The sequence below is a fragment of the Nematolebias whitei genome, chromosome 2 (assembly GCF_014905685.2).
Source record: "Nematolebias whitei isolate Nwh7 chromosome 2, NemWhi1, whole genome shotgun sequence".
NCBI classification, from domain to species: Eukaryota; Metazoa; Chordata; class Actinopteri; order Cyprinodontiformes; family Rivulidae; genus Nematolebias; species Nematolebias whitei.
In genome coordinates, this window is record NC_056499.1 from 28,891,186 (window position 1) to 28,904,799 (window position 13,614).

The window sequence follows — 13,614 nt, forward strand, 5'->3', positions numbered from 1 at the left end:
GCATTTAAATACCGGGATCTCATTTTAAAGTCACGTCCGAACATGAAGCAGAGAAAGGAGACATCCCCATTCCCCTTTCCATCCATGAGAGCATAGCGGTGGACAAGTCGTCAGATTTATTTTTAAAGCAGTAAGTCACGACTGGTACATATTTAAATAAAAGTTAAAAAAAAAAAATTGTATGTAATATGTGTTTAAATACCAGTATCTCATTTAAGCTTAAACGGGCATTGTAAAACACCGGAGGAGACAACGGGAGGGGAAAAAAAACAAGAACGAGGAGGGAGGGGGCTGTTCTTCCTCATGAGCTCTGCTGAGCAGAAAAAATGTCAAATTTATTTACAAAGTACATTTAAAAACAGCAGTTGTTAACAAAAGTGTTTACCAATAAAAATCAAAGGTACTAATTTAATGAATATTTACCACATTCTACCGGTACTATTTGACTTCCGGTCACATGACCTAGATCAGACTGGGTTTTACTGGTCAATAATTTTTAATAATTTCAGTTCCGTAGGCGTTTGGCACTGTTCTGTCCAGTGATTATGCTTAGATAGTTATTGTGTTCATTTTGAAGGTATAATGGTTGTAACCATGAGTCAGACAGCGAAGCTTCATGAAGACGTGACGACCTTGCAGTCTGAGTGTGTGTGTTGAAAGCAAGCTATGTTCTGTGAAACTTCACTTGCTGGCTGATTATTGTACTACAAGAAAGTTGCACATTATGCCGAAGCAGTCTGGAGGCACAGATTCTGACGGTGAGCGATGGATGCCCACGGCTAAATAACTGGAGCATCTTATTTATGTACAAAATTATGATTTATATCATATTTAATAACTGCAGCTTAGGGACAGGTGCTTTCTAATGTCCGACAATTATGGTATTTGTTTTCTAGTATGATCTTAGATGATGGGTTTTGGTTGGTCTTAAAATGATACCAGAGCCCATATTTGACAGTGGTGGCAGTCTATAGCAGAGCTCTACCTGTTAATGGGTAGAGAAGTGTTCCCTTCACAACTGGACCTGCTCTACCTATCAAACCTCACACACACACACACACATATTGTAGATAAAACTGGTAGCAGCTGTGAAATGCATATTGTAATTATAAAACTAAAATAAACACATTCTTTGTGTCGTTGATTGCCTGTCTACCCCACCCCGTGGTCTAACAACCTTCACCGCCCACAAGCACAAAAACTTAGAGAAACAATGAAATGCAGGACTTTTTTCACAAAATCAGCGACTTTTAAAAGTCCAGCGTGAGCGTTTGGATCAGTCTACAGAACTGAAACAACTCCGCTCAATCTATCAAGATAAGTGTAGGAAAAGCCAGGCTCCCTTATCATTGCCTCCCCCTGTCTCTTTCTAGGTGAAAGTGCAGTTTAGAAAGTCAACAAAGCCATTCTGCAGCTAGAACAACTTCCATTCTGACTTTATTTCTGTGGCTCTGAGTTGTCTCCTCCAGGACTTAACTCAAAACACTTCTGACGCCTTTAGATTTGTCAAAAAAAATCTCTATAAGGGGAAAAAAAAAAGGTCTGTTCTCAATGTCTAGCAATACAGCGAAGCCTCGGGAAGTAAACTCCTCTTTTTCCATTTGACTTCTTGTTATTACCACTGCAATATAAAAGAGTAGAGCCTCAGCCACAGCATTTTCTTTTCCACAGCGCCTTATGCACATTCCAACAGGGGTGAAAAGAGAGCAACATTTTTCAGAGCCGATGCCTGCAGGGATGCAGCAGAAAGCAGGAGCAGTGCAGCAAGCATATATTAAAAAGCAGGGGCTTTACAACAAAAACCTGCATAAATTTGCCATTGCATCTCACGAAGAAGCCAGTCAGTCTCGGTAAGTGTGATTTATTAGTACCTTCTCCTGTGAAAGGCCGGCTTCCTCTCAACGGGGCTACGAGTGGAACTGGAGGTGATGAAAACAGAAACAGGAAGTGGTGGATGGATGGGTGAAACGAGTTAGGATTTGAGAAGATGTCATGTAAGCATGAACATGATGAATGAATTCTTTCAGCTGATGATGGGAACATGGCTTCTTTTTAAAAAGTCAGAATTAAAAGGCATTTTTGAGCATGTGATCAACACTGTTTCTTCAGAACTAAGACCACTAATAAATACTTATTGGAAAACGATTATTTGCCTTCTGGCCAAGGGTTAGATACTCCTCACATACCTGTCTGTTACACACAGACATGAAGCCAGGAACCATTTGGCTTCATTTAGCAGGAAAAAAATGGAGAAACAACTGGTTTGGAACGAGGAAAAACCATTTCAGAGCCAGCAGCAGTCACTCTCAGGAATCTCTCCTCATTGCCAACTTCCAAAGTTAAAAAGGGGAAGTTAATGCACTGGGCCAATAAATAGCCATGAGCATGACCGCTTGTCACAGCATAAACACTTATTATTTCATTAATGAGCTTTAGAGGTGCTGGTAGGTGGATTTTTGTTATTTAAGTGAAGCTAATGTGCTGCTACTGATGGCTTCAAATTTATCTACCTGACACCTTAACGCCGCCTGACAGATGGAGACAGACTCTTTCAAATGCATCAGTCCACGTATATCCTGGCCTAATCCGAATGTCAGACTATTAATCTTTTGTTGTCCTCCAGCACTCAAATTTGTTTGTAATTATTAAGAAAAAAAGCACAAATGTATTTAAAGTTTTAATAAAACAAGAAGTCATGCTGTGGAGTTTTTGTTTCTGAGATTTCAACCCACATCTGTGTCACAAGTTAGTTAAATATCAACGACCGCCAAAGGCTAAATGGACGTAATGTTTTTGTCCATATCTGTTTGTTTGTCTGAAACGTTGTCTTTCTGTTTGGTAAATTATCGTATGAAGCACTGTACTATTTTAATTTAATCTTACCCCCGGCCCAGGACCTTTCTGGGTGGAGTTTGCATGTTCTCTCCGTGCATGCGTGGGTTTTCTCTGGGTGCTCCGGTTTCCTCCCACAGAACAAAAACATGCATGTTAGGCTGATTGGTAACTAAATTGTCTCTAGGTGTGAGTGAGAGAGTGAATGGTTGTTTGTCTCGTTTGTCTCTACGTGTCCCTGTGATGGACTGGAGACCTGTCCAGGGTGTCCCCCGCCTCTCGCAGTGATGGCTGGACACGGGCACCAGTGACCCAAAAAAGAAGAAGTGAGTAATGATAATGGATGGATGGAATGTAATCAGTGGGTGTGCATCTTAGTAACTTAGTTTGGAGTCAATCCAATTTTAAAATGGTCGTCACAGCCAACTAACTTTAGGAAATATAAAGATGGCTTTAATTAAGTCTCTTTTTTAAAAATATTGATCTAAACTTTGGTCTGGTGGTAGCTGAGCATCATTCCCAACATGAACTATGAGTGCTACACTCAGCGCAGTATTTTTGCTTAAAACTTTGGCATTACTTGTTGAAGACAACAAGCACCATCACATCTCACAAGATCTCACAATATCACGTGAGAATGCAGAATACATTACTTACATTTGCCAGAACTCTTGCCATTTCTCACCATTAGACAATACTGGTTTAAAACTCTGTCATTAACGACGGCCGGCGATATGCCTTCCTTCAAGAACTGCTACGTTAACTTCTTTATACTTTGTTTCTGCTTGTAGCGGAGCAGCCTGCAGGCTCTGAGGGTGATGATGATCAACAAAAGGTGTTGTGTCTGTAAAAAACCTTCTGCATCACAAAGATGTCACATTTAACTAGGATTCCCAGAAGCTCTTTGCTGGACAGCGTTATTTTAGGATTTGAACAAACAGAAAACAGGTCAAGGTAAAACCATGACGATGACGTGTTTAACCTTTAATTTTAGCTTCTTGTTATATTTATGAAACCTCATGAACAATTAAAAAGCTCTGCGTTTTTGCAAATGTCCCATGATTTTCTTTCAGGTTAAAACTACTTCATTTTGTTATTAGTAACACTATCAAACAAAATATATTAAAACTTAGTAGCCTGTTTATGTTGTAAAAACAGATGTGACTTTTCTAAAGCGTTTGTTTTCTGTTTTTAACTTTGTGGAACAGACACTGCTTGAAACAAAATGCATAAATTCTACAAGCGCCTAAATAAAAACCTACCAGGAAAACAATTACACAGATTTCTAAAAGATCAGTTTTATTATTGACGAACAATGTCATGATTTTGTTTTTGCTGTGCTGAGCAGCCAACGTCAGGCAGTTTGTGTTGCATTAATTGTTGTACGTGTTGCTGAGTGTGTTGCATGTGTTTCAGCTCGAGTATATAAATCTATGTGCAGACTTTTGTGTTGCTCCCAACAGTTGTCAGACAAATGGCAACACAGCTGCTCACAGCAGGGGGCAAAACTGTCAACAGGGTTTTGAAGAAATGACTGGAACAAGCTTTAATAATGCTGACATATGATATGAACATGATCCACGTTCATATCATGACATGTTCATGTCAATGGTCCACTGACATGCACAGACGAGCATCAGCAGTGAGTGTTTAGGCTAAAAAAGAATGAATGTCTCTTTAATAAACTAAACTCAAATTATAAGATTCATCTCTCACCTCCTCTGGTTCATCTCTGCTTCTCCTCCGTTGTTCTTTCCTGGACCCCAGCTGTGGCGACGAAGGGGCGACAGCGAGCGGATGCTGTGCTGGAAGATGCAGGACCGCTGCGGCACCTCGGTCACTCTGTCTTTTGCCTCCTCTTCAGCGTCTGCTGCTCCTCCCCCTCCGCTGCCACCCCTGTCCAGGCCTGCAGTGGCTGCTACCCCAGTCTGGATGCTCTCTTCTGGGCTCCAGCTGCAGCCCAGGCCCTGGCTGCCCTCTGGACTGGAACTGGACGGGCCAACACTGGCCGTGTCGTCCGTGGAGGAGCAAGAGACAGAAACCTCGCTGGCACTGTCTCCTCCTGTCACCGGCTCATCAGTCTGCAGACATAAAGGAAATTTATGCATACTTTTTTTCACATCATTGACTCCTAGGATTCATTTTCAAGGAACTTACAAAAACCTAAAAAAATATATTATCACGATATTGTTAAATAAAACAATTTTCATCCCATCTATTATGAAGCTACATCTTCAGAAACAGACACGTCACGATCAAAATAAATAGGGAAACTTTTTGAAAAGCACTGATTTAAATGTGTCATTTGGTCTTTCTAAGCTTTCTTTAATGCCTTCAAGAATATATATATATTTTTTTTTTACATTTTATATACTTTCAAGGCAGCCTTGCAACATCTTTTCCATGAATACAGTCATGTGAAATAATCGAGGTAGAATGTGGGGTTGAAGTTGAACCTTTGCATTTTCCTCCCTGAGGTGGAGGGAGAGTAGTCACAGGGCTGAAAAGGTCTATGTGTGTAAGGGAAAGCTGAAATCACCACATAATGGTGCAGCAATGAAGACATACGGTCCTGTGCAAAAATCTTCATCCAGCCCCATTTCTTCCAAGAAGCTAGTTTCTTTTAATTATTCAGTCAATGTATGTTTCTTGTCTATCTAGAACTTTTTCAAAGTTTACCTTTGGAGCTCGACTTCTTACTTTTTTCCTGTTCAGTCCTTTTATGTGACCATTTTCAGAGGAATGTTTGCTGTTTAAGCCACTTAACACTGACTAATGAAATCTTTCAGACATAAAAAGGCCCCTAAGCTCAGTTTTAAAGTGGCGCTTTATTAACAGCAGCCTGTCACAAAGACACAATTTGTTCTCGTTTCTTAAGCTGAATCTATGAAAAAAACTAAAAATAACACAAAAGCTGACACAGTCTGATGCAAAAACAGTACTTTATCACCAACGAGGTAATAAATAAATAAAAATCTATCAACTAAAATCTTGTCATACAGTTAATCCATGTGTCGAATTCAGTTACAAATAAGAGCCAAAATTTCAACACTTTGTCCGAGGCACGGGCCACTTTCAGCTGATACATTAACTTGAGTCAGATACAGGTATCTTTTCTTGGTTGTTGGTTCATGAACAGGAGTTTGATCTGTCTCACTTGATGTTCTCTTAAGTCTTTCCACATCAGACTCAATAATAACAGAATGATCCAACCTTATTTCTGGCTTCAACGTTAGCCAGCTGCCAATTTTTTACATTTAAATTATCATCTTGGTGGGGGGCAGATTTGGCCCATGGCTCTTGAGTTTGACATGCACATCCCTCAGGTTCTGTGTCAGATTTTGACTGAATCATTTCTTCCTATTTCTTAAAGACATGATTTTCAGATCCTGTTCATCTGCTGTGAATAATTAAAGACCCAACACTTTCCCTTTTGTCCTTTATGCGACCACTTTTATCATTTCTAAGAACAAATAAATCCACCATTAAAGTGTCATGGCCAGGTAGAAGGACTAAAAAGAAAATAGGTTAAAAAGCTGCCAAAGGCTAAAGAAAACTTTAAAAAAAGACCTCCAGAAAACTTGAAGACCACTTTTAAAAATACAAGAGAACACGGTTGCGCAGAAGCAAAGTGTACAAATATTAGGAGTAGTTTGAAACACTGGATGGTGTGTGCAACCAGTCCGCTGCAGGATGTAAAAGTTTTTACAACCATTGAAGAGCAACATGGTTTCTATTTGCAGCAGTGTGCCACCAACCACAGTGTATGACCTCTCATAATATGAATTACAAAGCAGAAATTGACAGATGGACGTTCTCTGTGCTTTTGCATGCAGAAATATCCTTTTTTTAGCCTATTCAGTAATGTCTCATACATTTAGCAGAAAGTAGATAACCTACAGCACATCCTTGCATGAAAAGATTAGGCCTTTGGTGGGAGCTCCTTTTAATCTCGACACCTTTACCCCTCACCACCATTTCAGATCAATTAGAAAAAGCTCCCGATTTGGTATAGCTTGCGTTTTCTGTAACTCTTTCTTTGACTCTCTCAACCTTTTTTGTTACTATTCATCTTTATTTCATTTAAAAAGACAAACATAGGATCAAATGCTGGCAAAACCCTGAAATAATTTGTTTTTGTGACTGCTAAATGTGCATTAAAAACCTAAAAGAAAGAAAAAAAAACAGATTTTGCTTTTCAGAAAACATTTCATTTGTTCTTCCACTGCAGATTCGTTTACACACTGCTCTAGAAGTGACCAGCATCACAGGAAGTGAAGCTTTAAACCCTAAAAACAGGAACATCTATTCTTGGTCAACCAAAGACAAACACAACCAGAGTACCTCACACTGCACTATTATACAGCAATTTAGTGCAATGACCCATACAAGCAAAGACCTTGTTTAACCTTTGACCTTAATTTGTGATCTTGATGCTAGAGCTTGGGTGATGAAAGTGTACGCGACACTCCGTGATGATGCAAATGTGTTTGAATTTGTGAAATTATCTAGAGCGGACCAGAAGTTATAGGTGGGACAAGAGAACGATTACAGGTGTATGGACGGACACTATATCATGATACGTCTGCGTTCGACGGGCATATAAAAATTATTTTTTTAATCATCTAGCTGCCCACTGCTCCAACTGGGTGTATCTCACGTGTGATGGGTTGAATGCAGGTAACTAATTTTGTCATTGTATGAGAACATACAATACCGACAACACATAGCACTTTAATTAAAGCACAAAATATAACATAATAGCACAACTTGCCATGCACAAGACAATAAAACACCACCTAAAAAGGAACAATAGCACATACATCCTTCCAGTCTCTGTTAATCAACTGGACTATCACACTGTGTATCCATCAGCTTTTCCTCACTGAAGCATGACGTGAATTCAGAGAAGGCTGGAAGAGCTATTTAACCCACAGGAATGGAACATAATGAGGACCAAATGGCACGGCTTAAGGATAACGAGCCGCAGCCACTTTATAGCAACGCTGACATTATAACAAACACCAACAGATGATGGTGGAAACAAAGCTTTCACAGATGTTCCTGACTGGCACACACATTTTTAAACACTGTCAAAGTCAAGTCCTTTGTTAAATACAATGTGCAAAAAAAACAACAACATTTTTTGCATTTTCAAACTAATATGAATATTTGCAAAGGATTAGCACAATGCTAAATGTGTAGTTGAGCAAATTTATGTCCTTTTGATAAGTTTTGAACGTAAGCTACTATGAAGACAAACTGTATCTGTAAAAGTACACTCTATGGGAATACAGTTGGGCACTGGTACACAGGTTTTGGTAGGTTCATTTAGAGTAAATTTGTAGGTGTGAGCTTTAACTGGGCCTATTGTGCTGCCAGCTGCAGTGTTAGCGGCGAGCATAGAGCTGCTTCTGTTGGGAGGACTGGGAAAGAAAGCTCTGCTTTGTGCTGCAGACACAACTTCCTCTGGGAGTGAGGGAACGTGTGAGCTGGTCTGTGTGCAGTTTGCAGAAGAGAGTGCACGTGACTGCAGTGAATTTCGGCCTCAGAACAATTCACATAGGCTTTAACATTTCACATTTCTGGCTTTTGGATTTTGATTTGGTCCTTACATAAAACAAACAATGAGCATTCTTACTCTAAAGACACACGATGCATGTTTCGCTCACATGATAAAGAGTTTGATGTCATGACATTTAGTTTGAAACACTTTCTTTACCCTTTTTTCTACACTTTCAGAACTGTGGGCTTCCATAAGAAAGACATTTTCTCCTCAGAGAGCAGCAAAGGCGATAATCCCCTCTTTCAAAATTTAGCTTCTGTGGCCTTTGTTTGAAATCAAAGCATGAGAGCCACATTTCTCCCATCACTCCCTGCGTACTGAGTTCTCACCCTCAGCCACCCAGTATAACACCCGCTGTTAGTTGATATTTGCTCCACCGGCTTCTTAGTTCATCCCAGTTCACAACAAGCAGGACATGAGGATCATATTACAAGCATGCTTCGAGTGCTCAACACAGCCGAAAGAAACAGCACTCAGAAATATGTGCATTTTAAACAATAAACCAAAGGATGCCTGGCTTCACACAGACTTTCAACTGCAGCAGAAAGGCAGCAGGGACCCCAGCTTGCACTTTCCCAGAAGCAGAAACGAGCTGGCAGCTTTAAAAGATGCTTAGTTGATGTTTGGCATCTCAGCCTCAGGGTGCTGATAAATAAAGCCAAGTTCAGACTGAGAAAAATAGCTACGTTATACATATGATATAATCCCGACAGGGGTGGTTGCACTGGCAAACAAAATAAATTCCTGCTGTTTGACATGAGTGAACCTGTTGTTTTAACTGCAGTCAGCAAAACATGAAGACCGATGCTGTTAAATCCATTTCCTTTCATTTAAAGATTTTAGAACATGTCCGACTCTCTGCAATAAGACATTTTAAACTCAATCTATGAACAGTCTTCATACAATTACTTGAAAATATTGTTTTGTTAATCTTTTTTAAGAGGCAAATAAATGTGGACCAGCAATCTACACTGGACTGGTTTATTTTTATATTTTTTGGGAGCAAATGCATTGTTCACCTTGGCATTGATTTTTTTTTTAAGACAAACCTTTCTGAAGACGCTGTCAAATCCCTGCTCTGCATTCAGGAAGCTGTCTATATCGCTGCCAGAATCCCTGTGAGCGGAGGAGGGACAGCTGGTGGAGTGGCTGGATTTACTGGGCAAACTGGGAAACTCTGAAGCTGTTGAGGATCCTGAAAAGCACAACAGCAACAACAAGCGTTAATACTACAATACTGCAGGACAAAAATGGACAGAACGAGCTATATTACAATAAGAACAGTTTCCCTTTAGCTTCCTGGAGGAAAACAAAATCAAGAAGGCGTCCGTTTTCCAACAGTTTGGAACTGAAATTTACCATATTGTCAGATAACATGCCTTCTTTGTTTCCTCACAGCACAAGTATGTCTGACATCAGCGAAAATACTTCACTGTGAGGAATATAGTATATGTATATACCGTAATTTCTGGTGTATAAGCCGCTACTTTTTTCACAATTTTTGGACACCACAGCTTATACAATGCTATATAAATACTAATTTATGTTTTTTAAGTAATATTTACAGTACTTTTTTTTCATGAGCTAACGAGCTTCCTGCCACCAAAAACATTTAGCGGTAGCAGCACTGTTCTCTCCAGTGATTACCGGTAGTCTGTTTTTCTTAGACTAGTTTGTATGTTCTTTCAGTAGGTTGTAGGTTTACATATATAGTAGAGTAGCCATGAGTCAGAAAGGGTGTTACCATTAAGACCTGTGAGGATCAGCTGTTTGTGTGTGGGTTTGAAAGCAAACTAAGGTCTATAAAACACCATCTGGTGGTTGATTCTTGCACTTCAACAAGCACTGCACATTCTATCAGGAGCTGTATACAGTTTCTGAAATTAAAATGTGGACACCTGCGGCTTATTTATGTACAAAATTGTGTTTTATTTTAAATTTAGTGTGCGCGGCTCATAGCCAGGTGCGCTCTATAGGCCAGAAATTATGGTACTGTATATATGCACATATAGAGGTCTGAGATGGGGTGGAGGTAAGGCAGTCAACTTGGGATCAGAAAGTCCCAGAAAGTATATATATGTATGTTCTATTTGGTATATCAGTTCTTCTCATCCTGGACATTTCATTGCATTGTTGACCTTGTGTTAACCTGCATATGACAAATAAACAAACTTAAACTATGTATATGTATACAGACCCTTTTCAAAAAATTTGAATATCTCATGGAAAAGTTGTTTAATTTCCATAATTCCATTCAAAAAGTTAATCATTAATAGATGATAGATTCAGGGCCCACAATTTAAGCAATTTAAAGTATTTATTTGTTTATTTTTACATAATTTGGGCTTCCAGCTCATGAAACCCATGAAAACAGGATTTCAAAGAATTAGAATACTGTGAAGACATCAGCCCATACTACTCAGTTTTTGCAATAAAAAAAAAGAAATAAATTAGGATCACAACAAATCAATCAAAATATGGTACTTTCAAAACAATATGTCAATCTTCAATACTTGGTTGGGAATCCCTTTGCCTTAATCGCTGCCTCGATGTGACATGGCATTGAGGCAATCATCCTGTGGCATTGCCTGGGAGTTATGGAAGCCCAGATTTCCTTGATGCTTGCCATCAGCTCTTCTTTGTTGTTGGGTCTGGTGCCACTCTTTTTCCTCTTGAGAATATCCTGTAGATTCTCAATGGGGTTTAGGTCTGGCGAGTTGGCTGGGCAGTCGAGCACTGTGGCATGGGCATCAAACCAGGTTTTGGTGCTTCTGGCAGCATGGGCAGGGGCCAGGTCCTGCTGGAAGATGAAATTTGCATCTCCATACAGATCCTCAGCAAAAGTAATCATGAAGTCCTCTAAAACATTCTGGTAGACTGTTGCAGTGACCTTGGATTTAAAAAAGCAGAGTTTACCAACACCTGCACTGGACATTGCACCCCAAATCATTACTGACTGTGGATATTTCACACTGGACCTCAAGCAGTATGGGCTCAGCTCCTCACCCTTCTTCCTCCAAACCCTTGGACATTGATTTCCAAATGAAAGGCACACTTTACTTTCATCGAAAAAGAAGACAGAGGAACCCGACAGTTGCAGCCCATCTCCCGGATGCATTTGAATGTGGTGGTTTTTTAAGTTGTGACTCCCGCCTCTTTCCACTCTTTCTTGATCTCTGCCAGATTCTGGAATCTTCTCTGTTTGATAATCTGATGAAGTCCACGATCATCTCTTTTGCTGGTGCATCTTCTCCTGCCACATTTTGCCCTTCCACTAGACTTTCCATTGATATGCTTGGACACAGCACTCTGTGAACAGCCAGCCTCTTTAGCTATGAACTTGTGTGGCTTACCCATCCTATGGAGGGTATCAATGATGGTCTTCTGGCCAGTTGTTATGTCTGCAGTCGTCCCCATATTGAACCGAACTGAGACAATTGAACCAAACTGAAGCAATTTAATGACACCTGGGGAAACCTGTGCAGGTGCTTTGAGTTTAGTAGATGTTTAGTGTGTCACACTCAGTTTAAAAAATTCATGCCCTGCAAAACTTGAGATGATTTATACACAGTATTCAATTTTTTTTAATCCTGTTTTCGTGGGTTTCGTGAGCTGGTAGCCTAAATTATGTAAAAATACACAAATAAATACTTGAAATTGTTTAAATTGTGGGCCCTGAATCTAGCATCTATTAAAGATTAACTTTTCAAATGGAATTATGGAAGTTAAAACAACTTTTCCATGATACTCAAATTTTTTGGGGAAAGGGTCTGTATGTATGCCGCATTGCCGGCAGTAAGTCGGGCTTGTTCCCGGTGAGAGTTGGACTCCGCCAAGGTTGCCCTTTGTCACCGATTCTGTTCATAACTTTTTTGGACAGAATTTCTAGGTGCAGCCAAGGTGTTGAGGGGATCCATTTTGGTGGCCTTAGGATTGCATCTCTGCTTTTTGCAGATTATGTGGTCCTATTGGCTTCATCAGATCATGATCTACAGCTTTTGCTGGAGTGGTTCGCAGCCAAGTGCGATGCGGCTGGGATGAGGATCAGTTCCTTCAAATCCAAGGCCATGGTCTTTAGCCGGAAAAGGGTAGAGTGCCCTCTCCGGGTCAGGGAGGAGGTCCTGCCCCAAGTGGAGGAGTTAAAGTATCATGGGGTCTTGTTCACGAATGAGGGAAAAATGGAGCGTGAGATCGATAGGCGGATAGGTGCAGCGTCTGCAGTGAAGCAGGCGCTGTACAGGTCTGTCGTGGTGAAGAGAGAGCTGAGTCAAAAGGCGAAGCTCTCAATTTACCGATCGATCTACATTCCCACTCTCATCTATGGTCATGAGCTTTGGGTTGTGACCGAAAGAACGAGATCTCGGATACAAGCGGCTGAAATGAGTTTTCTCCGCAGGGTGTCTGGGCTCTCCCTTAGAGATAGGGTGAGAAGCTCGATCATCCGGGACAGACTCAGAGTAGAGCCGCTGCTTCTCCATGTCGAGAGGAGCCAGTTGAGGTGGCTCGGGCATCTGTTTAGGATGCCTCCTGGACGCCTCCCTGGTGAGGTGTTCCGGACACGTACCACCGGGAGGAGGCCCAGAGGAAGACCCAGGACACGCTGGAGGGACTATGTTTCTTGGCTGGCCTGGGAACGCCTCAGGATTCCCCCAGAGGAGCTGGACCAAGTGGCTGGGGAGAGGGAAGTCTGGGCCTCCCTACTTAGGCTGCTACCCCCGCGACCCGACCCCGGATAAGCAGAAGAAAATGGATGGACGGATGGATGGAGGGTCTGTATGTTCTTTTTGGTATATCGGTTCTTTTCATCCTGAACATTTCATTGCATTGTTGACCTTGGTAACCTGCATATGACAAATAAACAAACATAAATATATAGATCCAGACCAACAAACAGGTAATGGCTAACCAACTACACATTGTGGAGATTGGCAAGCTAAAGAAGAAGGAAGTGGTGACAGAAGTAAAAAACCTAAGTGACGGTAACATTAGGAAGGAGTACAAGAATCTGGAGGAAAGAGGAAATAAGGAAGTTGTGGAGAGTCAAGGCCTCAGTAATCCCAGTGGGTATTGGAGCACTTGGTGCTGTGATCCCCAAACTGGAAGAGCGTCTCCAATAGATCCCAGGAACAACCTCAGAGATCTCTGTCCAGAAGAGTGCAGTCCTACAAACATCTAAGATAGTGAATAGAACCCTCAAGCTCCCAGGCTTCTGGTAG

At 40.9% G+C, this 13,614-nt stretch overlaps 1 protein-coding gene across 1 annotated transcript in view; it reads right to left on the reverse strand.

The window, feature by feature from the left end:
* LOC119426501 (A-kinase anchor protein 13) overlaps positions 1–13,614 on the reverse strand; it is a 114,578-nt gene that overhangs the window by 47,403 nt on the left and 53,561 nt on the right. The window contains exons 10-12 of the mRNA XM_037694063.1: positions 9,448–9,593; positions 4,549–4,913; positions 1,872–1,919 (exon numbers count right to left, since the gene is read on the reverse strand). Coding sequence (XP_037549991.1) covers positions 1,872–1,919; positions 4,549–4,913; positions 9,448–9,593 — 559 coding nt within the window. The remainder of the gene's footprint in view (positions 1–1,871; positions 1,920–4,548; positions 4,914–9,447; positions 9,594–13,614) is intronic.